The 26,406-nt window shown below is 35.9% G+C and overlaps 1 protein-coding gene across 2 annotated transcripts in view; it reads left to right on the plus strand.

The window, feature by feature from the left end:
• The window catches only part of LOC145683783 (uncharacterized), a 160,520-nt gene that overhangs the window by 44,866 nt on the left and 89,248 nt on the right, over positions 1-26,406 (plus strand). The window contains exons 3-4 of one of the 2 annotated variants that reach the window (XM_081755362.1): positions 21-526; positions 9,811-9,926. The exons of the other annotated variant lie outside the window; for it this stretch is intronic. Coding sequence (XP_081611488.1) covers positions 21-526; positions 9,811-9,814 — 510 coding nt within the window. The 3' untranslated portion in view covers positions 9,815-9,926. Of the gene's footprint in view, positions 1-20; positions 527-9,810; positions 9,927-26,406 lie in introns of those variants that run through there. 2 annotated transcript variants of the gene reach the window in all.

The following is a 26,406-nucleotide window of genomic DNA, read 5'->3' on the forward strand; positions in this document are numbered from 1 at the left end:
TATGAAAATTTTTCTCAGTGTACTATGATACTGGCCTTCCAAACGGTGATAGCAATCACAATGTTGATATAGTGTTGAAGAACAAACCAAATAAAGAGGATTTTTATTACTCTAATGGACCTTTGGTGGGAACTTTGGATGTTGTGCCAGGAGGTGATGAAAAACCAATCACAGAGCTGAAACTCATGCGTACCAAGAGACAATTCCGTCCACCAAATCGCTTTGGTTTTGGAGGAAGTGCCAGCTCTGCTCACGCTCAAAGTCAGGGATTTCAAGTTCCTGGACCAAATGGATTTGGAGCATCAGCTTCTAGTACAGGAACTCAAAGCTTCAGTTATGGTCCCGGAGGAATCACAGGATCTGCAGGACAATCTGGTAGCCAGACATACAAATTTCCCGGAGGATACGGAGCCACTGTTTCATTCTCAAATGGATTTGGTGTTGGGCCTGGAGGACCTTCAAGAAGTAACAGTGCCTCTGTTACTTTCACAGGACCTAACGGACAACCCATCAGAACTTTTAACGGGTAAGATATCTATCTATCTATCTATCTATCTATATATCTATATATCTATATATATATATCTATATCTATATCTATATCTATCTATCTATATATATATATATATATATATATATATATATATATATATATATATATATATATATATATATATATATATATATTACTTTTTTAGAATTTGTTACAATTAGCTGGATCCAATTGTTGCTCAAAAGGTGAAAATCAGTGGCGGCTATTACGTGCCAACACTGTGGAGTGCAGAACAAAATGACATGAAAAGAAATCTTCCAGTTTAACGTCCCACGATTATGCCTTTAAGGCTAAGGGAGACGAATGGTTAAGGCAAATGAATAATGATGGAAGAATCAATGGAATGAGAAAGTGGAAGGAACCGGCAGTATCCTGAGAAAATCCCACGGATGACGTTGTCCACCACAAACTTACTTGGCTTGAAATTGAACCAGGGACGCAACGCACCAAAGGTAAATGTTCTATCACTGAGCCACTGTGCTACTGTGCTTGCCATATCGTCGCTGCGGGTTAAAAGAAGAACTGCTATGTGTTAAAACCACAACTTTTCAGGAGAAGCAAAAAAAAAAAAAAAAAAAAAAATCCCAACTCTTAAAGTTTTGTCAAATACAAGGAAGCGCTTGAAAAAATACAGGCTATTTCAAAACAACACCGACAACGTTTGGGAGGTGATTCCTGACATCAAGATAAGACAAAAAGTATAGACCAATCCGGTGCACAAATGCTTCCTTTCGGAGTTATATGCTGCCGAAAACATGAAAAAATGAACTTTCGACGTCCATAGCTCCAAAACTATGGGACCTACCTACCGTATGTATGTGCTCTATCCAAGTATCCATGGTTCAGAATCCTACGGTACTTCCGCAACATTTTTTACGGCAGTAGTTTGTGACTACTTCAAATTATATGCCTGTAGCCAAACTCCCTCTAAAAAAAATTGTTGCATGAGTACCTTAGGATTGTGAAACATGGATTTTTGGATAGGGCACATATCAGTTCCTAATTGAAGTCTTGACCCAACTACGGTAGGTTCCGTAGTTTTGAAGCTGCGGACCTTTATAGTTAATTTTTTCATGTTTTCGGCAGATTATAACTCCGAAAGGAAACATTTGTGCACCCAGGTTGGTTTATACTTTTTGTCTTAACTTGGTGTCAGGAATCATCCCCCAAACATTGGTGGTTTTGAAGCACCCTGTATAATAAAATTGGTTGTGCATATATTATGCACTGGACATAGTTGTAGCTTGCTTCAAAATATTATATTACTATTTTGTGTGTTTACGTGTTTACATAGAAAAAGCAAATTTTCAAAGACGCTTGGGAACGGGTCCGATCATTTTTAATAAAGAACTTACATACCGTATTTTATATTCCAAACTTGATAGGCTCGTAACATTTCGAATCTTTTGGGCAAATTATGATACCCGCTTCCCCATAGAATATGTATTTTAATCAAAGTAACATAATAAAATCCCAGTTCGAGGTAGTTGACACTTGATAACTATAACTATCCCAAAAAAATGCATTTGGTACGGTTCAGTTATTTCTCCGTGATTCAATTCCTCTTTTATATAATACAGGTAAATTTGTAAAAAAAAAAAAAAAAAAAAAAAAAAAAAAAAAAAAAAAAAAAAAAAGAGTTTTACGCCCCACGGTTATGCCGGTTAGGCTAAAGGAGACGGTGATGAGAGATGAATGAAATGGTGGAATGAAGAAAGTGGGAGGAAACGAGAGAACCCCGAGAAAACCCACGAACACGGTGTTTGTGCACCACAAAGTTCACTTGGCGGGAGCAGGGTTTGAAGCCGGCACCCCAAGCACAAGGTAAATTTGTAATACAGTATGCGGCAAAAACAAACAGTACTGAAATTCGCGTACGGATTGCGCGCAGGTGTAATGTGGTGTAAGCTGGTGAGCACGACATGTGTGCTCAGTTGTGTTTGAACTAGCGTAGAGGGCAGTTAGCGCGAAAATAATGTTACCCACAACAGAAGAGAAGATGTTTATTGTCGAGCACTACTTATGCTCATACGATGTGGGGCAGCATCTCACTACAGGAGATGAACGCGCACGCCTACTGTATTACTCTGAATCTGTGGCATGTGAAGATTGACCATATGTTGCTGATGAAATCTTCATCTTCCATAGCTAACACTCCGGAGCAATACAGTATACGTGCATGCTCATTTCCTGCAGTGAAACGCTGCCCCACACTGTATGAGCGGAAATATTGCTCGGCAATAAGTACCTTCTTCTCTGTTGTGAGTAGCATTATCTTGGCACCAACGGCACACTACGCTAGCCCACATACAGTGGCACTCACAGCTCATACCATATTGCATCTGAGCGCCACCCGTACGCGAATTTCAGTACTGTTTCTTTCGCCGCATACTGTATTTATAATTTGGAATGTACTTTATTTTTGTTATTAGCTCGACCTCACCTGCTCGCTCCTCGCACCACTGAGATTTAAGAATCATTGCTCAAGCATAATTTTTCAGTTTGCTCGTAATATAAGTCCTACTGCAATAAGCTCTTTCCTCTAAATATAGCCCAATAATTAGAAGGCTCGAAACCGATTACTATATAATAACTCAGTTACTTTTTATGTACCTTTGTTATAGTATCCCAATAAATCACTGTCGTGCGTTTCCTGCATCCATCAGACAACACATTAATAAAGATTAATTCGCAAACAAAGTGTGCTGTTCCCATGTCGTGGTTCATAAAGTTTGTTGACAGACTTTTAAATTGAAAATTCATTGAGTTGTCTTTTTTTTTTTTTTTTTTTAATTTACACATGACATGCCGTGCCCGGACAGGCCGCCCTGAAGAGAAACCAACCTGGTCGTGGCTCGCCGGCTGAGATCCTTCGGTTTTCTTCAGAGCACACGAAGAGACACGAAGTTGAGCAGAACCAACGGAAATGGTGTAGAAAGTAGAAGCGGCAGAGCATGGTATAATATGTGTGAATGGTCGCGGCTGTGCTACGGATGGAACATGGCAGATGAATGACATGGACACGACACACTATGTGTGAATTAACTTTAACGGTAATGCTCCTAGTCAAAAGGCACAGCACTGGTAGATGTACAGCATTTTCGCTTATTTACTGAATTATGCAGATTGAATTTTCTGACTTGAAGCTAAGTTAAACTAAATACACCCCCGAAAATATATGCTGATGCATCTTTTGAGCAAACCAATTAATAAAACACGTGATTCTATTTTCGAAAAACGCGATATTTTATAATTTGAAAAAGTAAAAAAGAAAAGAAACGTAGAATTAGCAATCGTGCCCCTCCATATCCAGTTTTCCTTTACTCGTATGCAATTTTTAGACTTCTAAACTATGCTATACTTGTGTCAGAAGCTTTATAGAACGGCTTTGTCCGTCGGTCCGTCTGTCGACAGGTGTCAGAGCAAAAACAGTACGAGATATCGAGATGCGGTTTCTCGCAATAGATTCAGCATTCCAAGAATAGGTCTCATGTTCCATTAATCCTCTATTCAAACCGGATGTAGTTAAATTAGTCATTTCCGGTTTCCACATATATCGCTATAGGACAAAAATGGTAACAGATATCATGAAGCGGTTAGACAACATATCATGACTATCGACAACCCTTTACTAGAACGAGAAGTGGTTCAAATTTACTATTACTTTTGGTTTCAATAGGTGTTTCAACATTTATTGCTATGGAATGAAAGCGGTAACAGATAGCGAGAAGCAGTTTTTTTTTTTTTTTTTACAAATGATTCAGCGTCTCAAGATAAGATCTCACGACTATCCACTCTATTGAAACCGGAAATGGTTCAAATCTACTATTATTTCTAGTTTTAATACTGATTTCCATAGAGAAGAAACTCTAATTGCTATCAAGAATAGGTTCCGCGTTCCAAGAATATGTTCTATTTACTCTGTTAATTCTCTATTGAAACCGGAAATGGTTAAAATTAGACATTTCCGGTTCCAACGTTTATCGCCATAGAACGAAAATGGTAACAGATAGGAAGAAGCGATTTTTGCAAACAATTCAGCGCGTGAAGACAACATGTCATTACTATCCACAACAGTCTACCAAAACCAAAAGTGGATCAAATTCTTATTACTTCCGGTTTCAATACTGATTTGCGCAGAGTAGGCTTAAAGACGGTAAATGTTACGAAGATGTATTTTTTGCAATCGATTTAGCGTTCCAACAATAGGTTTCATCTTCTCCGTTAACCCTATATTAAAACCGGAAGTGGTTAAATTAGCCCTTTACTAATTTCAACGTTTATAGTCACATTACAAACACGGTAATAGATAGCAAGAATCGTGTTTTTTTTTTTTTTTTTTTTTTTTGCAAGCGATTCGGCGTCTCAAGTCAAGATAACACGACTATTCACAACACTACCAAAACCGGAAGTAGTTCAAATTTACTATTATTTCCGGGTTCAATACTGATTTCCTTAAAGATATCAAGAAACGGTAAAAAAGAGGTTCGATTCCCGGTGGGGCCACTCGGTTGAAAAAGTGTACAACGCTTTTTCAGGCCAGCCACCGTGAATGAGGTTTTCCTGGGTTTTCCTCATTCTCACCAAGCAAATGCCGGGGTGATACCTAACTTATAGGTCCCAGGTCGTTTCCTCCCCTCCCCCAATCCTTTCTTCCTTCCCTTGCCCCGGATAATGTGCTCGCCGAGGGACGTCATCCCTCAAAACGGAACGGGCTAAATGGCCTTAGATGCCGAAAGCCCAGAAATCTAAATCCTAAATCCCCGTAAAACGGTAAAAGATATCAAGAAGAGCCTTTTTGTGATCAACTCAGTGTCCCAAGAATAATATAAATTTTATTTCCTTCCTTAGACCTCTGTTGAAACCGGAAATGGTTGAAGAAAACGATTTTTAGGTTCAACTTTTATAACCATAGAACAACAAAGAAATAAGGGATAGCGTATAATGAGTTTTGGACGTGAATTCAGCGTTCGAGGAACAGGTTCTAACTTTGATCTTATTACTCTATTGCAACAAGTACTTATAGATGCAATACTTCATGTTTGAGTATGGAATTCACATAGTTTGGAAGTCTTAGTTTTACCCTGCGAAACGATACCCATTTGTTTATTTATTATTATTATTTACAATGTTGCTTACCGTTTAATTTTTTGTTACAGTAAAATCATTGTTTATCCTCGGTATCAAAAAGATGCACTAAATTTAAAAATCAAACAAATGTAATACTCTTCATTATTTTATCGCTACCGCAGGCGTCTTTGTTCACGGGATCCTGGGTTCAATTCTCGATGAGAGAGCATTCAAACATTTGAACTTATGACAGTGGTTTGGATTCCATGTTAAACTGTAGGTCCGTGTGTCTTACAGCTTCGGTGTTGAACGGCAGCGCCCTATGTAACGGGGAATCATAAGTTTGGTATCGAAGGCTTTTGTTTAACATTTATATTTGAAATATGCAATAAGCTCATGGTTACAAAGAACTGGAAGATAATAGTAATAACAAAAATATTCGAGATATGTATCCAACCAGCAAACCAATTTACTTTATTTTATATCTTGATAGTTCTAACCATGTCTGATTTATTTATTTATTTATTTATTTATTTATTTATTTATTTATTACTCTTTCCATGATCTTATTTTATCCTACTCTGGAATTCCTGCTCCTACTCCCTCCAATCTTAACATTTTATCCTCAATTTCAGAACAAAGTTAATATTTACATGAGGAATTGCAGTAAAACAACAAGACAATTTTAAACATGTCTTTCTCAGGAGAATCCCTAAGCTATGTAGGAAAATAACGTTGCAAAGTTGAAACCTTATATGTTTTCTTTACAAAATTAAGTTTCGGAACGTTTTGGTAATATGGTCTTTGAATGATTTAAATATCGAAAAGAGAATAAAATATGTTCAATCCCAATTCAAAATTATGGGATGTTCAAATCATTTTCCATTAGGTACCAAGTGATTAGTGGTGGCATTTGCCCCCTTTTCTCCTGCATATATTACAATGACTGGGACCATCCATGGTCAAGCGTTCCACTATCTTACATATAATATAACATGCAAGGAATTTTCAGTAAAAAAGAATGTAGTTTCAGTAATTTCTGTTAATATTTCAAAATGAAATGAAATCTTTCAGTTTTACGCTCCAAGGTTAAGCCTGTAGGCTAAAGAAGACCGTGATGATGAGAAATGAACGAAATAATAGAATGAAGAAAGTAGAAAGAAACGGCAGAACCTCGAGAGGGAAACCCACGCACACGGTAGCTCTCCACCACAAAACCCACTTCGCGCAAACTGGGATCGAACCAAGAACCCCACGTAAAAGAGGTGAAATCTCTGCTACTAAACCAACGCTACTCCCCCTATTAATATTTGAGACGAAACTGAGCTTTCGAGGTTGGGGTTGGTCTCATCTCGAAACAAATGTGTCCGTCTCAGACTTTGTCTTGTCTCGGCTAAGTCTCGACACGTCAAGTCTTGGTCTCGCCTCGATTTATAAACGTCAGTCTCGATCTCGGTATCGTCTCGAAATTTCGAGATAAAAGGAGACGAGACCCATACGAACCTCAGTCTCACTCCCACCCCTAATGAAAATAGTGTTACGTCCGGTTTCAATGTTGATTCGTACAGAATACACACTATAAGTGATATCGAGAAGCTGTTTTCAATCTGGATTCAGCATCTGAGAAACAGGTTCAACCTCAGCATCGATCCCTCTATTGGAAACGGAAGTGAACCCCATACCGGAAATACTTACACTCTTAACATTAAATCCCCATAATTTGGAAGTCTACTGTAGTGCCCCAATGTGGAATAAATCTCTTTTCTTTTTTGAAGAAAAAAATTGGTGGTACTAAAAAGAACAGATTCGAAATGTTAACAGACGTTTCAGGAACTCTGCTAGGCAACAAATAAACAAATAACCAAACAAATAAATAACTTTGAATGTCTACCTGAAGTTTATTGCGGAAGGAAAATACGAGGGCCATCCAGAAAGTAAAGAACGATTGTGCATCACGTGCGGCGCCGACTCTCCACCACTGTGATCACGTACGTGGCAGTTAGGTTTTTCCTTCACCTCAGTGTGAGCCGCACCTTAATGCTGTATGGTCACGCTACTTGTTTTTGCAGCAATTCAAACTGGCGGCGCCAATCGAAAATCCCGCCAAATGTGAAATACGGAGTGTCATTTTTTTTCTGAACGCGCAAAAATTTAAGCCAATTAAAATGTAGATGCAAATAAATAATTTTTATGGTAATAGTGCAATGAACGAGTAATCAGTGAGAAAATGACGCATTATGTTTAATCAGGGAAGGACCAGCGTGGAAGATGAAGATCAGAGTGGGAGGCTATCACTTGTTACGGAAGAACTGAAGTGGGAAATCTTCGGTCATCCCGCTTCCAGCCCTGACTTGGCACCAAGTGATTTTCACTTATTCCCGAAACTTAAGGAATTTTTGGGGTAGAAAACAGTTCGCAAACGATGAGGAAGTCAAACAAGTAATGACAGCCTAGTTCAAATTTTCGGTGGCAGATGAATACAACATCGGCATTGAAAAACTGGTCCCACGTTGTAACAAGTGTCTTGACAACTATGGCGATTACATAGAAAAGTAGAGTAAGGTCCTGTGACTTTGTAAATAAAGTTTTGTGCTGATATCTTTTGTTTTTATTTAATCATGCTAGAACGTTTCTTTGCTTTCTGGACGACCCTGGTATAACATCTCGAGTTTGTCAGAAACTTCCCTAATCAATATTTCATTAATAATGGTTATAATAAAGAGATGAACTAGGTAGAAAGAGGTGAAAATTGGAAATTATATGAAAAAAAGTTGCGGATGCCGCGGTGGGGTTTGGGGGTAACATAGGGTAGGGGAAACCCCAATTATTACATTCAGTGAACCGTTTCGCACCACATTTAAAAGAGGATTTATAGTTGGTTCTTTTAGTGAAAATCAGCGTGTGACGTCATCAGTGCCTGCACCATTTAAACTCCTTGGGATTGGGTATAAGGAGGTGCAAATTGGACAATCCAACGATAGGAACTCATTATACGTTCCGAAATGAATTTCCCCAGAATCGCACCGTTACAGTCTCATTTTTTTTAAGGTTTGTTTTGGGACGAGTAATGAAGATTTTCGAACTTTCACCTCTTTATATTCAATACTCAGGACCAGTGGCGTATTTACGATTTTCTTTCGGGGGGGGGATTTGCTAACTTTCGGGGAGGGCTTTGCCTGAAAATGTGAAAATTCTGCAAGTTATTTCATATACTTTACTATAGTAAGTAAGATTTCGGGGGGGGGCTTAAGCCCGGAAGCCCCCCCTAAATACGCCACTGCTCAGGACCCAAACCCGACCAGTTGCCACCCTCAAATAACGCTACTGTATGGGACTTTAAAATTAATGAAAAACGTAATACTACAATAATTAATTTATAGTATCTTAACAACAGCTTTTAGTAAATTATATGAAAAACCGGTTTAAGTTCCAAATTTGGGCGTCCGTTTCCAGCAAAAGTTTTAAAATTTACAGGAAAGATATGGATAATTTGATCGTTTGTGTGTTTGATAATATATAAGAGTCTCGAACAATCTGTTTATTTGTTATATATAAGCGGTTGTAAACATGGGACTATACGGCGAGCGGAGGGAACTACTTGACGCAAGGTAACAAAACAATTGCATTGTGGGAAAGAAATGAGCATTCATGTTATCAACATGGCGAATGTACAAGGGCAATGAAGTAACAGTTTTAACATTTGGGAAGCAATACGTTGATAACGAACAAAATCTTTTAAAAGTTTGTGAAGAGCACGGATTAATGAACCTAATAACAAATTGCAGAAAGTGTGCAAAGGAGATAACAGCGAAAAAACGTGGCGAAAGCGGACGCCCAACTTCGGAATAAATGCCGAAAAACCAATATAAGAATATTTTTTGGAGGGTTTTGTAAATAGCTAATTCCTTTTGTCACAAACTTTGTCTATATCTGATCAAACTTACAACTTAGTTAATCTTCGTAAAAAGTAATTGAGTAGCATGTAATGCCAGTTCTATACTGATCGAGACACTACAGGTTTGATAACTACCAAATTTTGTGCTGTTGCGACATCTCTTGACAATAGATGAAACTTCCCTATCATATGAAGGTATTATATGAATTAATTTATTCTGTAATTAATTCAAGATTTGTAAGTTTTAATAACATAAAATTTAATTGACTTCTGTATCTTCTTTTACTTTCAGTTAATAACTATTGAAGTTGGAGAACTATTTTAGAAGAGGACGATGATATTCTACATAATTAGATGTTTATTACATCAAATGAAATGACAATAAATTATTTTTTTCTACTTTTGTAATTGTTACGTTTTCTTTCTTATCTTTTTAGAATTGTTCTCTATTAGTTGTATGTAATTTCTTGTATGTACTTTACCTGTCTACAAAATGTTTTTAAATTCTTGAAATAATCTGGGGAATGATTAAGAACATACGACCTTAATGCAGGATTTGTTCCATATGACCAAGCTGTTCTCACCAAAGATTCTTAAAAACATTCCACCTCACTTCTTTGATTTCTCCTCAGCATATAAAGGGTGTCCCATAAAGACGAAATTTTTCCAATGTTCGCCATTTTTGTTCTAGCAAATTGGCAACACTGAACGTTACACGATTTTCATCTGTTGTCTTTCAGAATCTGTTGCATCCTGGTTTTGGCAATATTCAATTGTTGTAAACGTCGGCGAACAGATTTCACCGGATCAGAACGGGCGATGCTTTCCGCAGAACGACTAAGAAGAGAACGCCCGGAGACTTTAATGTCCACAATCTAGGAGTAAAAGTGAGAGGGAACGCAGGGGAACGCCGTCTCCCCACTTCGAAAATATATGTACGGTGTCCTCCCACTTTCTAAAAAAATACAATGGGCAAAGATAGGCAGGGGGAACGGCATGATGCCATGCCGCAACTTACAGTCCCCCTACCTATTCAGACCAACTTTTACCCTTGCCACAATCAAACTGGTTATTCCACATTTAGCAATCTGTTTCATCACAATCGAATTACTCCGTGCATTATATTGGCCAAATATTCCACGAAGTTTGCCAACTATCTCTCCACAACATTAATCATATTTGGAATAGATTTTGACTATAACAACACGCTGTTTCGTTGTGTAGCACTCAATTCTTACCCGCACAGAAAACAAATGGCGGTCACGCGCTATTCGGGGCTCCGTGATTACTATCTACAAAAACAACAAAAGAAAATGGTGTAACGTTCAGTGCTGCCAACTTACTGGAACAGCAATTGCGGGCATTTCAAAAGTTGCTTTCTTTATGAGACACCCTTTATAAGAATTCAAGACAATAATTGCAGGTGGTTATCCTTGCTGCATTCTAGAGAATGGAGATGAAACGGGCCAGGAGCTTCGTGACCCGTAAATTGGAAAACCCGGGGGAAGTCAGATCCATGACTTGTCAGACCTAGGCAGATCTATAACCTACTAGACCTGGTGACCCAGACATACCCATGACCTGGAATTACCCGAGCATACCCGGTGTAACCCGGAAACGACGAAACATTGTCATACACATTGCAAGTAAAATGAAATGAAATGAAATTTTTGAGTTTAACGTCCCACAGATATGTCGGCTAGGCTAAACGAGGGGGTGATGAGAAATAAATGAAATGGTGGAATGAAGAAACTGGGAGGAAATTGGAGAACCCCGAGAAAACTGTAAGGATGTCTCCTGGTTCGTATTTAGTAATCTTCAAAATAATTCAAACGTTTTAACACTTTCTTAGCTGGTTTTTAATACTTAACCATGAGAAGCGTACATAATCAACTTTCTGCATATACAACAAGATGTCTACACCTTTATACAGACACTTATTTACTCGACAAGATATCTACGTACATGTACATTTATTTACGACGTTGCTATAGTAACAACTCTCTTTTTAGTTAACGATTACAAAATAGTGTCTCGAAATCTCTGTGTCTTTCTTTTCTTTATACATAATATTGCTCAAATAATTCGCCTCTGATCCCTTTTTATAAATTGGCACAGATTGCTAATATTATATACAACGTTATCGTTGTAGATGTCGCTCTGACGGGACTTCCATAATAGTTCTACTATGAAGGAAAGAACCCTGGGTTAAATATCATGAAACACCTACCTTTTGAATAGCCCTCGTATATTTAATATCAACTTTAATACAAATATTCTACTTTTCCATTTATATATAATATATTATAACATTACACATTTTTATATTTATTAATATATCTCAATACTAATAACGACGATTTACAATTATCATGAATGAGGCTATTCAAAAATTAAATCTAACTGATAGTTTCCTTCTAGGGTACAAATTAGGCCTAACTATTCCTTCATATACAAACAACATTATTTACAAACAAAGATCTTTATAATATTAAATATTAGCAGGGTCAGAAGGCAACAAAATTAGAACATATAAACACATTGAAGATTATCATTTAATATATTAATAAACTCTGAAAAATTAAGAGATTCGATATTCATTATTCTTATTCTTTCCATATAATAAATTGCATCCTTTTTATATAAGTCTGTCATTACCTTCATACGTTTACATTAAAATTATGATCTTTTATTTTTAAATATCAATAATATTCGCATGAAATTCGAATTGAATAAAAACACGAAAACAAGAATAGCTTCTTACAATAAAGCTTTTAGATAATTTCTTATCATGAAACACAAATTAACATTTTCTCAATTAATGCTATAAAAGGAAATTGCAACAAAACTATAAGGAACAAATCACTAGTATTTTCAGTTAATTACCATAAATTAATTATCTTTTTTATCACTTTCTTAACTGATTTTATAATTGCATATGCTTTCAACGTACATTTTAATAATAAATAGACTGAAGAACATATTAACTATAGACGTAAGCAAAGGTCAATTTAATACAAATCCATCGGACGCCTTTTTGACAGTTCAAATTATACGTTCGAAGGGTTCATTTAAGCAACATTGTATAGCACAATCTTGTGTACATTCTTGTCTTTCATAAGATGATACCATATTTTGACTCCTATTTACAGAATTCCTGCCATCTGCAAATTGATTTTGTGAAGATCGGCGATAATTATTACTTCTACTGAAATTCCTGTTGTTATTTCTGAAATTCCTAGCTCCATTTCTATAATTAGGTTGCGTTTGATTTCCGGTACCATTATAACTACTCATTCTATTATTGAAACTACGAACATTAGAATCATTTTCAGGTTGTATATCTACATTACGAACAGTAGCATATTGTGTCTGATTACGTGCATAATTACCCTTACCTCTATCCTGCATTTTATTGTTATTCTGCATTGCAGACTGACTCTCATAACTCTGAATGAGCATAATTAAATGGTTGAAGTTAATGCACTGTGCCGACATTAACAACTGTTGTAGTCTAAATGGCGATAAGATTCTAATAGAAGCTATAATTCGGGATTCCGGGTGGTTTGGATTTAGTGATCTTAACTCATGATATGTAGATACTACAAATTCAGTAATACTCCGGTGTAATTTTGGATTGTAATGCTTCGTTCGCAAAACGGCATCTCTATTCGCTACCATAAAATCGTTTTCATAATTTGATAGAAGAGCATTCTTAAAATCTGAATATGTATGATTACCTCTAATAGCTTTAAACCATGTTAAGCAGGGTGGTAACAAGATGTGCGGCAATAGTTTTAAAAACTGAGACTCATCTACACCTATGAGCTCACATTCATCCTAAAATTTTTCGAGAAATGCCCTAGCGGGTATATCTTCTGGCACGCCACTAAATTTTGTGAGCGACTTAACTTCGCTGAATCGCAACTGTTTACCTGTGTTCGTCTTCATACCTCTATTGGAGATGTGTTTGCGCCTGGATGTTTGCCTCACTCTTCCTTCTCTTTCAATACTCTCTGCACCACTCGAAGATCCATCAAGTTCCAAAGTTGGTCTGGGAGGACGATCAGGTACCCAACCTGTGGATGTAAGATGATTCGTGTATCCATTATCCTGAAATGGAGTTTCGGGAATATATCTCTCCTTGATGAAATTTACTTCGTCTTGCAATAATTTGATGTGATTTTCATGGGCATTAATCGTTGATTCTAGAACATCCATTGACTCTTGAATTTCCGTGCTCCTTTGTACTACTTTTTCCATTTTCTCATCGTACTTCTCAAATTTTTCCACTACATGTTGGTTCATCTGATTTAATTCATGTTGAACACGATCCCATCTGTTTTCATTGCGTTGATTCAACTTCGCTATTTTTTCATCAAAATCATTAGCTAACTGTATTATCTTCTGGTCCAATTTTTCTTCAAAGTGTTGAATTTGCTCTGACTGGTTCCTCATTTGTTCAGACTGGTTTCTTATTTGTTGGGCTAACTTATCACCTTTTCGTACTTGATCCTTAATTTGCTCAGACTGGTTTCTTATTTGTTGAGCTATTTCATCACTTTTTCGTACTTGATCCTTAATTTGTTGAGCTAAGCCTCTTAAAATGTCAGTCAAATTTTCACTAGGATTCATTTCTGAATACACACTCTGATCACCATTTATATTATTACTTGTTGTACTCATAGCCATATTTCGATGAATTACTTTGCCACTTCTCAATATGGTAACACTAAGGTCGCGTTGAAAGCTTGCCGTTTTTACTATTCTTCAAAACGACACTTATATAACTCCCGGTGGTGAGGCACCAATTTGTAAGGGTGTCTCCTGGTTCGTATTTAGTAATCTTAAAAATAATTCAAACGTTTTAACACTTTCTTAGCTGGTTTTTAATACTTAACCATGAGGAGCGTACATAATCAACTTTCTGCATATACAACAAGATGTCTACACCTTTATACAGACACTTATTTTCTCGACAAGATGTCTACGTACATGTACATTTATTTACAACGTTGCTATAGTAACAACTCTCTTTTTAGTTAACGATTACAAAATAGTGTCTCGAAATCTCTATGTGTCTTTCTTTTCTTTATACATAATATTGCTCAAATAATTCACCTCTGATTCCTTTTTATAAATTGGCACAGATTGCTAATATTATATAAGTTATCGTTGTAAAACCCACGCATACGGTGTTTGTCCACCACAAATTTCACTTGGTAAGAGCAGGGTTAGAGCCCCCTGCACCAAAGGTGAACGCTTTACCACTGAGCCACCGCTGCCCGTACATTGCAAGTATGTCTAAGAGTGTTAATATAATGCAATGTACTTTTCTGCTCTCTCTTTCTGTCTTCTTGGCAAGTCTATAAGTTTAGACATTGTAATTGTACAACTACAGGTGCTATAGTTCTTATTAAATCTATAGTTGTGTGTGCTCTTATGCGTCTTGCACTAAAAGATAATTACAAGGTTTAACAGTTGTATAAATGTGTCAGAATCACAGAAAAGATAAGCTACATACTTTTTTCATTTGAGATATCGTCAATGCTTAATGAATCGAAACTGTAAAACTTGTGCATTAGAATATAAAGATGGCACTGATTGTGAGTCCAAGCAATGATTTGTTAAATGTTTCCTTCGTATACTCTTGTTTCAATATGGGAAGGCAATTAGAATAAACATAAAATTATATTTGAACTATTTATCATACGATATCTTAATTAAGAAATTGACACTAGGAATCAAACAAATAATGTCCGATCTCAGGTGCTGGACATCATGAATCTACTATGAAATTTTGCAGCTGGTATTTTGAATATGCTCACATGATATCGAAATGTGGGTATCGAGAGGAATGGGAAGAATTAGTTGGATTGAGCGGAAAACGAATGAGAGGATGTTAGAAGTGGTGGGGTGGAGAAAAGAATAATTTTAGATATTATTAAGAAGAGGAAGAGAAACTGGTTGAGACATTGGGTAAGAAGGAACTGTACCATGACGGACATGCTAGAGGGTATGGTGGCAGGAAAGAGAGGGAGAGGGCGAAAGAGACTACAATTAATGGACGATATCAAAACAGAAAAATCGTATTTGAAGATGAAGAAGTTAGGTGAAGACCGTGGAGCATAGAAACTTCTCAGTTACGGTAAGTGACCTGCCAATAATGGCAGAATACCTATGATGAAGATGATGTTGACAAGATACTTGTCTTGATCTACTGTGAATTTGCAATAAGTAATGGAAAGTAGGAAGATAAATGAAATCTTTCCGTTTAACGTTCCATGTTTATGTCCTTTAGGCTAAGGGAGAAGATAACTAAGGCAAGTGAATGATGATAGAAGAATTGGTGGAATGAGAAAGTATGAGGTAACGGGACTCATCCTGAGAAAATCCGCAGACACAACATTGTCTACCACAAACTTACTTGGCCGAGAGTCGAACCAAGATAAGGACTCTAGCACAGAGGCACCATGACTTTGGGGGAAGTTTTAAGATTAATTTATTTTCGTTTTTTTTTTTTTTTTTTTTTTTTTTTTTTTTTTTTTTTTTTAAGAGTGAATCGCACACCAGCTAACTGTCTTTAAACTGGAAAAATGCAAGTGAATTTTGATGTATCCAGAGTAGAAAAAACAGTTACACTTTTGTGAAATTTTAAAGCAATGGAAATCTATCATAAATGATACGAGAAAATCTTTCATACCATATTTCATGATATATTTATTTCAAAGTTTAATTTGCAAATCACCCATTTTTATTTTATTTATTTATTTTATTTTATTTTATTTATTTATTTATTTATTTTTTTTTGCGCGTTTTGTCTTTCGAGAGTTGGTAACTCAACAGAGATCTCCAGGGGTCGAAGTGATACGGTATGCCATACCGCATCCGGTTTTCCAGTAATGAGGACATACCGTCTCTGGTTTTTCAGTGATCAAGACAATACGTATTTAAATAGCCGGTATGTTGAGTCAAAATCATAATAAAACATACCACCTCTGCTTTTTTCCCACTTTGAACACTGGAGATCTCTCATCAGCATCTCTTATCATTTACATTTTATCCTGCCTTGAATCACAAACAAACAAACAAACAAACAAAAAATGCCGACCCTCAATACCAATAAATATCTATGTGGAAAATTAAAGGAAATCTCTATAGTTTTTAGCAACTTTGAAAAAAAATGCCCTATCTTAAGCCATTTCACCACTTAATCTTTCTAAAATCTTGCGTTACACTTACGTGAAGACCAGTTGTATGTACTGGTTTGACGGCTTGGACTACTGTTCATCTTCATAATAAATTATTATAATTAATAATAATAATAATAATAACTTGAGAACCAGTCAGAAAGTTCCTGGAACTTTCTCGAATCTCTTTATTATCACAATATAAATATACACATTTACTTAAACACCTTCAAAGTAGGCACCTTCGGAACAAACAGTTGGTCCATCGCTCCTGCCATCACTGGGTATCTTCCGAAGTTCAGCTGTCGCGTCGGTTTTGATCTCTTCTGCGTGGCGAGACGGGTACTTTTGAAGCCAATTTTTAGCTTTGGGCTTATAGCCACGGATCCGACTTTGCTAAACTATTTTTAAGGCTATCTGTTTTTAACCCTTAACCCCCGACGTGGAGTCCCACGGACTCCGCGAATAATGTAATACCTATATATATATATCCTTGTATTTTTTGGTAACTGCACGCATTTCTCAGTACCTCCTTGTCGGTTGAGTTTAAATCAAGGATCTTATAAAATAGAGGATCTGCCCTTACAACAAAATCTTGAAGCCATACGTCATAGTTTTGCCACCCCTACTCTGCCCACTCTGCCCAATAGGATCGCAATGTTTTGAGCCAACAATCATGGCGGAAACGGAAGTAGCCAATCGTCCCACTTGCGACATTCCTATTAGCGACAGGAACTGCTAACTGTTCTATGAGCGACCCATTCGATCTGTTAACTGCTCTATGAGTCACCGATTCGTTCATACTAAGATAATGGAAGAAGACAAGGTTCTCTCTTCTTTAAGTTGTTTCATGCTAATGCGATTTAGAACCTAACAAAATGTACTATGAAAAATTTCGCTCTACCTGAATTTAATACGCGAGACTACTCTCATTACACTAACAATATGTTCTACGTTTTTCCTAAATATTTTTGAATTACTTTCTATGAATACAATGACTATATCAGGGGGAAAACTAACTAAATATTTAGAATAGCTCCGCCTTTGTCTATGATTCTAATATAATTAAAAATTTCATGTTTAATTATGCGGAGCATAAGTTTAGATTGAATATGTTTATGGCATAAGAAAGAAATCAGAAAGAGGTAGGGGCGCCCGAAGAAAATTTTCTAGGGAGGGGCATCTTCATGGTTGCTGTACTATGTCTAGTATATCTGGTGTTTAATATACGTGGTTTGCTATATTACGTATACATTTTAGTGAGCCAGGGGGTGATCCCTGCCTTCCTATCGGGAGCCCATGGAAAGAGGGTGTCATCACTTGAGGATATCAAAGAAATCTAAAAAAAAATTGTATTCGAAGAAATTATTACACAAGTTACAAATCTCTCGCAGGACTTAACAGTTCGTCTTGTTACAAGGGATTATTCCAGATTGCTACACAAGCTTTTATGTATAAGTCAAAACAAGGAAGGAAGGCAAATTAAGCAATTAGTTTACGTTTTTGTAACTTACAATAGAGAGGAAGGTAGTTTAAAGAGTTTGTTTACCTTTTGGATTGTTTAGAGTGAACTGCATTGTAATTGGTGAGATTGGTTGAGAATAGCCAATCAGATGTAAAGGATCTCAAAAGCTGTCTTTTATCACTGACTTTTTTTCATTTTATTCAGTGTCTTTGGAAGTCTAAAAAGTAGATAGTTAGCGAAATTGTTACACGTTTAAGTTTTTCAAAATAAAATATATTACTGTTCTTAGTGAGTAATTAGATTTGAATCAAACTAATTACAGAAAACAGAGCTTTTGAAGAAAGGGTATATTACAACTGGATTTTCAATAATTACATAAGAATATACTTTTCATGGAAATGTCCCTGTTGTCTCGCTAAGTTATTTGATATGTTTTATGTCAAATCTAACTCAAAATTAAAATAAGTTTTATATGCACTCACTGTAGAGGGAAAATATATTTGATGAACTGTATTACTGGCACTTACATTTATCGTAGCAAGGTTGTTCGGGCGCTAATAAGGCCAGAGGCAAACATATTTCACGAGAGGGAATCATATCATCTTCCATCATCTCAATGTAAATGAAACGGTCGCTCATAGGAAAGATAACAGTTCCTGTCGCTAATAGGACTGTCGCTTCTGGGACTAATTCGAGGAAATGAGAGTAGCCAATCGATTCCGTGCATTTTCACACGGTGCAATCTCGCACGGTGCTCATTATCGAGCAATTTCACACGGTCCTGGTTATCGCATTAATCAGTCAGCAGGTGTGGTGCATTTTCACACGGTCCATCTGCAATCACGTGATTCACCCTGAAACTCCTTACACTACAAGGGGAGGGAGGACAGAACAAGTATGAACTAAGTAAGAACAGAGAAAGAGCAAATACAAGTTAAATATGAACAATTGCAATTAATACTAGAGAAGCTAGAAAAAAGAAAAAAATTAACAAACACACGTTATAATAAAGAAGAGGAAAATAATTACAAAAATAAAATAAAACTAATAACGAAAATAATACCAAATTAAAGTACATGAAAATAAAAATTCAGAAAAACAAATAATCTTGCGAAAACAGACTAAAATGTGTCACTGGTTTCCACTCCAAATTGATATCGTCTCTGCAGGTCGACTTTCAAGGCATTCTGCGGCTAAGTTGATCAAGATCTCTATTTTCGGAAATAATGTATGGACAATAAAGTCATTCTCCACAGCAAAGAATAAAATAAGCACTTTGTTAATGAAGTCGGAACCCATTGTTTAAAAATAGAAAGATGAGTTAAATAAACTTTTATTTTGTGATTATTCTTTTCCTGTTACTGCTTAGTTATCTCTGCAGGTGCGTATGGCCATGGTACACCTGTGAATCATGTCATTGGAGGGTGGGGGATAAATAGGGTATAAAAGAATCGCCCTTGATGTCTAATTCCTTAATTTTAGTGTTTTCGTTGTTGGGTGAACATAGTGATTCAACGTAGAAATGGAGTTTATAACAACTAGCAGAGGTAATCGTCTCTTAGTTCATGCAGGGTTCCAGTACTACATGCAGAGAGAAAACAGGGATCATACAGTATGGGTAAGTATCGTATTAATAAAATTAGGATTTTCTGTAAAAATTCATGTTTCCTTTTTTTATGTTCTTAATTTCTTTTCCTTTTTTTGGGGGGGGGGGCGAAGGCTTCATATAATATGACTAGACATCGGATTTTTATGCAAATGCATTGTTTGCTCGTATGCATCTCTGTTAAATTTGGTAGAGGTTTCTAGAAATAATAATATAGTCCAAATTTGAAGCTTTGTAGTGCATATAAATGCATATTTCAAAGGTTAGAGCATATATTAGTACTCAAAAGCATATTCAGCACAATTTATAAGTTTTTATTTCAGATGTATGCTTACAACATGGAATAAATCCAGTTTTAGTTTATATTTTCAATACATTTACATGCCTATGCAACGGAAGGGCTTTTTGCATGAGAAGATGGAAGAATTCCTAATTTATAGACGACCAATAATGTTAGAAACCGATCACCAGAGCAGAAATGCCCACAATTACCAAAACGTTAAGAGAAATCTGATAATAATAATGACATTGTAATATCGTGTCGACATCAATTCAGAAACAAGAGATACGAGTATTGCTACTCAGTGAATGCTTAGCTCTAGTTGGTGAAGTTCGACACGAGCTCCGGTCATTTTCTGGTAAATTCGGGCACTCCTTGAAAAAAAAAAGACGGATCTTATTGGGAGAAACTCCAACTAAAAATAATTGAAGCCATTGGAAAATATCTCCAAGGGTTAAATTTCAATTTGCCAGAATATATATATATATATATATATATATATATATATATATATATATATATATATATATATATATATATATATATATATATACTACACTTGCTCCTCTGCGTAAATACTGTATAGTAACATCTATTGATGTTAATAGTTCATTTTCTGGCTACAAATGTCATAAACGGATACCAAAAAATGAAGAGAAGCATCTTGTGATACACTGTAAGGCTAATTGCGAGAAGAGTAAACCCTTGAAAACGATTATTATTATTATTATTATTATTATTATTATTATTATTATTATTATTATTATTTGTACAATGGAAACGTGTAGACTCGTATTATTTCGTCCCGGCGGGAGCTCATGTGGTTCGGATTCCACGTTAATAAGTAGGCCCACGTCTCATATAGACTCGATGCTGAACGGAACGTTAAACTCAAAATCAACTCAACTCGTATTATTTCGTGTTAATTGAATCCACTGTAAAATACAAATGTCAAGAAAACCAGAGATCGTGTTCTCATATAACTTAATTCCATTATTTGTGTGTGTTTTAAAACGTTAAGAGTATGTAACCTATAACTATTATAAAAGTAAATTCTAAAAAGAAGTCCCTGAAGTTGTCTGCATATTTCATAAATTTTAAGTGCATAAAAATCCGATGTCTAGACATGACATGTTCTCGTAATACATGTTAGTTTCTTTTAATGAAGTAGGTTGGCTTATATTGTGGATTTAATACATTCTTAGTTTTCTTGGTGGTTGTTTTCATAAACTGGGCACCGATCGTCTAAGGCACTCGAAAATACGCAATAATGTATGATATCTTACTTTATGATATCTTACATGTATGATGGTATTTTGAAAATTTCGTAACTTTTAATCTTTATCTGAATTACAAGAACAGTATCTGTATTACTTTTAATCTTTATCTGAGAGGACAGTATACTTGCTTCTCTAAAGCATAAATATTTTTTCACGTTGTTTTAGTACTTCTAATATAGTAAAGCCCCAATTATCCGCGGAATTTGGTAGCAAGGGCACCAGAGATGGCGAAAATCTCCGATAACCCAAAAATATTTCAGCATAAACACTGTTTTATTGTACGAACAAGACATAATAAAACTTTTAAAATATGTACAATACAGCAGAAAATTGGAAATATTGATTTTTACAATGCAATTTATTTTTATGTATTAGAACATACAGTACATATCTGCGTACGGATTGTCATCCCGCAACGACTCGAGTACTTATGAAAAATAATAGTACGCGGATGCAGCAGGGCTTAAAAAAAAAGTACTCGCGGATAATCGGAGCTTTACTGTGTTTAAAAATTAACTTTCTTTCATGTGATATTTTGCCTAAACAAATATCTACACATATATAATTGCGTAAAAGAAAGTAATAACACAAATTCGCATGTTTTTATGTTTCATTTTTTAAACAAAAGATACTTATGAATAATAATTTATTTTGTACATTTGTAACCGAGCAAACGCTTTTTTATGTGTGTGTACGTATATGCGAAAACACATTTCAATTGTTTATTTCAGAAGCTGATGTTTTTTTATTATTATTATTTTAGCTATGCATCAACAGACAGAAGGTAAATTGCCATGGCAGGCTCAATCTGCCCAAGACAGAAGATAAAATAGCAGTTGTGGAAAGAGATCATCAGTGTGTACCTGATGTTGCAGTTTGCGAGATACGAAAGCGACTTTCAAATTGCAAGAAGAGAGCAAGAGACGAGATCCTTACACCAGTGTCTGTTATCTTCAAAGAAAAAATGGCTGTTCCAATTAATCAAGGTCTGGACCTAGTAACCTCCATACCATCGTATGATCAGAAGAAAGGGGGTTTAAATGGTGTTAGAAGGAAATCACTCGGCATACATCAAGGTGCACCGACTCCTAGAAATATCTGCTTTCCCGATTATATGATTCGGTTTGAAGATGGTACCTCGTTTTTACAGTACGACGCACTGGAAGGAGACGGACGAATTCTGTGTTTTGGTTACGAGGGTTTGAAACCAGCACTGAAGGAAAGCGAACAATGGTTTTTTGACGGAACGTTCAAGAGTTCCTCTAAGTATTTTTCCCAGTTATACACCATACATGCAGACATAGAAAGCACACATGATAAGACACTGGTTGTACCGGTCTTGTATGCATTGTTGCCAGATAAAACAGAGCGAACATACGAACAACTGTTTACATTTCTTAAAACGTGGTCTGGCCAGAACGAACCTCGAGTGTTAAAAATAGATTTTGAACTTGCTGCAATCAATGCGTTGCGTGCAGTGTTTCCCAATTCACAGGTTTCCGGCTGCCATTACCATTTCAACCAGAGTATCTGGCGGAAGATTCAGAGTATAGGTCTCGTCGAAGAATACCTCCACAATGAAGATGTGAAAGAAAACGAAAAAAAAAAAAGTAGTAGTAAACGAAGAAGTGGGACTGCCTGTAGAGAAGAGGAGTCGCTAAAATTAATTCTCTTTAACGAGGACGATTACGAAACATCACCTACTGATTGAAATCCGAATTATTCTCCAATAAAGTAAATTCCAATAAACTTTCTTGTTATTGTTGATTATTCCATATCGGACTCCCGAAGAAAACTCATCTAAACAACTTATCGACCGTGCCGATAGCGACTACTCTCAATCATGACTCCGTTTTCTTTCATTTAGAAATAGAAAAGAAAGAGAAGAAAGTAGAAGGGTAAAAGAAGGAGGTAGGAAAAGAAGAAAGAAAAGAAATAGGGTATTTTAATAAGAAAACAGATTACTGGATAATTCCGGAAATATAGTAAAAGGTCGGAAAAGTCGTTGAAAGATGAATCATTCTAAATGTTATTAACGACTAATCAATTTTGGAATGCTTCGGAATAGACACATGTTCCCTCATACCACCCAGACCTAGCTCCAGGCACCACGATCATGGGGTGGCCCAGACCTAGACCTGGAAATGAGAAAAGTGGAATTTAATTCTTTGTACTGTTATTCCAACCGGTGATTGATAACCATCCAGCATCAGAACTCTGTTCTCTAGGATCGACCACACATATGAATCAGCCAAAAGAAAAAAAAATCAGACTTATAAACTCAATATGAATTTATGTATCGCATCAATCAGAATTTCAACTTCCTGGAAGAAAGATGTCGTATTTAGGCTCATCCTGCTATTTTTGTTTCACTCCTAGAGCCGATTTAAACCATTAGTAGCGGTCCTTCATGACCTAGGTTATTTACCTTAACACATATATTAAAACACGACACATATATTACAGATGTTAATATGACAAAGGATATCACTAAAATTACCTAAATTTAAATCTATCATGCATTCACACGCTCACTCACTCAGGACAGTGTATATATGGTTAAAGGAAACTAACTAACTACAAAAATACAAATAATTTATTACATCCATAGTGAAAAGAAAAGACAAACAGATAATTATGAAGAAAATATTACAAGCACGAGTTATTGGTTATATATTAATAGAGTACATAGTGTTATATTCTAGTAACATTTTATATATTCAGTCATCTTGACAAATAAAAATAATTACATATATTGTATCTTAGGCATGCTAAATCAAAATTAGGATTTGCGACATACGCAAAGCAGACACTTATTTCACTTTAAAAAAAAAATTGACAAAGAGGAAAGAAAAAAAAAGAACTTTTTGGTGTATCAGAAATTATATGAGTCTCTACCTCACATCGGGTAATAAAATATTAATGATTTTGAGCGTTCAAATCACAGATCACGCACTACTCATAGTGTCCAAAACATTTCGCTCCATTTAACTTAGTTTGTGTTTATATATCTATATATATATATATATTTCACTATTGGTTCACAAAAACCATTCGTCATTTATATCTGGTTCGTAACTCGTCACAGTTTATGTCTACAATCGCACATTACGACGCTTTACCCATCTAGGGACCTTGAGAAAACAACTTTTACTAGAGGATGTTTCTCCTCTGAGACGATCCATTTCAAGACTTATTAGTTGAATAGTTTCAAATTATTTATTTAATACTGGGACACGTCATGAGACCTTTCTCTAGGATCACTTTCGTATATATTTATACATGGTTCGGAGTTAAAATGATCTTCCACAGGTGTACTGAGTATAAAGGTTTAAATTGAGGATAAAAAAAAAAAACTGGTCAAGTCACAGGATACATCTGAAGGTGAGAAGGATTCAAGGTGCACTTTCCACAATGGTTTTAGGTTGGTAGTTCAGGGATAATATGCGTTATGATGTGGGTTACGTTTAGACCTGCCGTTACTTTCTCATACATGCCATTACATAATTACAGAAGTTGTCATTTACATTTATTCAAAATAAAAGGAAAATTACTTAAGTGCACGGCGGTATTCTTAACAAAATCTACATTCTTATATTCGTCGGAGAACTTACTGGTAAACTATAGCAACCAACACACGTTTAGGGGGACAGACACGAGCGCTCTTACATATATTCATAATACATTTAATATCATACTTTTACTTTAAAATCATATTCACATACTAATTACATATACATCTCGACGTATTCATTTCTCTATATATATATATATTTATATTCAATAAATGCGCACACATTTAAATTAATCACCCCAATAATAAAATTTTTACAAGGTTGCAAACATTGTCCAAAAACAAATGACTTCCGACATTACATATGAAAAAGAAAATCGCTTTTCTACCTGATACCGCGCATCTATAAATTTTTCACTTTTATATAATCAATTCGTGTTTAAATCATTAGAAAAAAAAAACTTTGGAAGGCAGGCACGTAACACAGAGCATTTCTAAAGATATAACTAGATAAAACCAAAGTACAATTTCTGGGCCCAGGTTAACTACAAAGTAATCGAAAACCAACACAGAAAGGAAAGTGACTAACGGATTACGAAAGAAAAAAAACTTAAGAGGAACGACGGTGAAAGAACGTAATCGAAGTGTCGTCAAATACTAAGTCTTTGTTCATTTCAGCGATAGGTCAAAATGTGATGGAGGACCCGATCATTATCTACTCCATTCATGAATCGTGTCTTGCAACGTCTCAGCTGGTAATTTCAGATCAGAGTTGTACGTTAAATAAATCGTAAGTAACAAGTTCAAAATCTTGGGGGGGGGGAAGGTTGAAAATTAAAAAAAAATCTCGAAGTAAGAAGGAAGAAGGAGACAAGAGAGAGAAAGCGGCGCCAACAAAAGGAGAAAGATTAAAGTCCTACTCACTACACAGAAGAGTGATCGAATTTAAATATATAACAACTCATAGCCAAAAATATTCTCATATGCCGAAAGAGGGTAGTTTACTTAAATACGTAAACTAGGAGGGAGTCCCTGCTGCCAAGGATGCAAGTCTGTGTCCATCAGATCCCAACCCCACAAGAATTTGCTTGTAAGATTGAAATCCGATCCCCGTATCCGGCCCAGACCAGCAGGATAAAAGGAGAGGGGGAAGGGGCCAAATAACTGCGTCCCCAATTTTGAAATCTCTAAGTAAGACAAAAAAAAACAAAAAAAAACATTCGACCCCTCAGAAGAACTAAGGAGGTTCTAGGACAGTAATGAAACTAGAGTAATAGCTAAGATATCCCTAATTAGTGATTTGCCGAAAATAAAAAAAAATTAAATAAACTGAATTTTGGATCGGTGATTTCTATGGCCAAACCTCACCGATAGCTCCCCTTCGCAGAATGCGCTAAATTCTGAGGCATCGATTAATTTCCATCACTATCTAGTTTGGAAACTAAGAAAAGAAAACGAAAGTACTTAAGGGGGGAGAGGTCGATGCCCGGGTACGGAATAATAAATTTCAATAATTAATTGTTTTGATTCTGTAATCCTGTTAGAGCGGTCGC

This window comes from Thermobia domestica, chromosome 4, assembly GCF_964235325.1.
Source record: "Thermobia domestica chromosome 4, izTheDome1.hap1.1, whole genome shotgun sequence".
NCBI classification, from domain to species: domain Eukaryota; kingdom Metazoa; phylum Arthropoda; class Insecta; order Zygentoma; family Lepismatidae; genus Thermobia; species Thermobia domestica.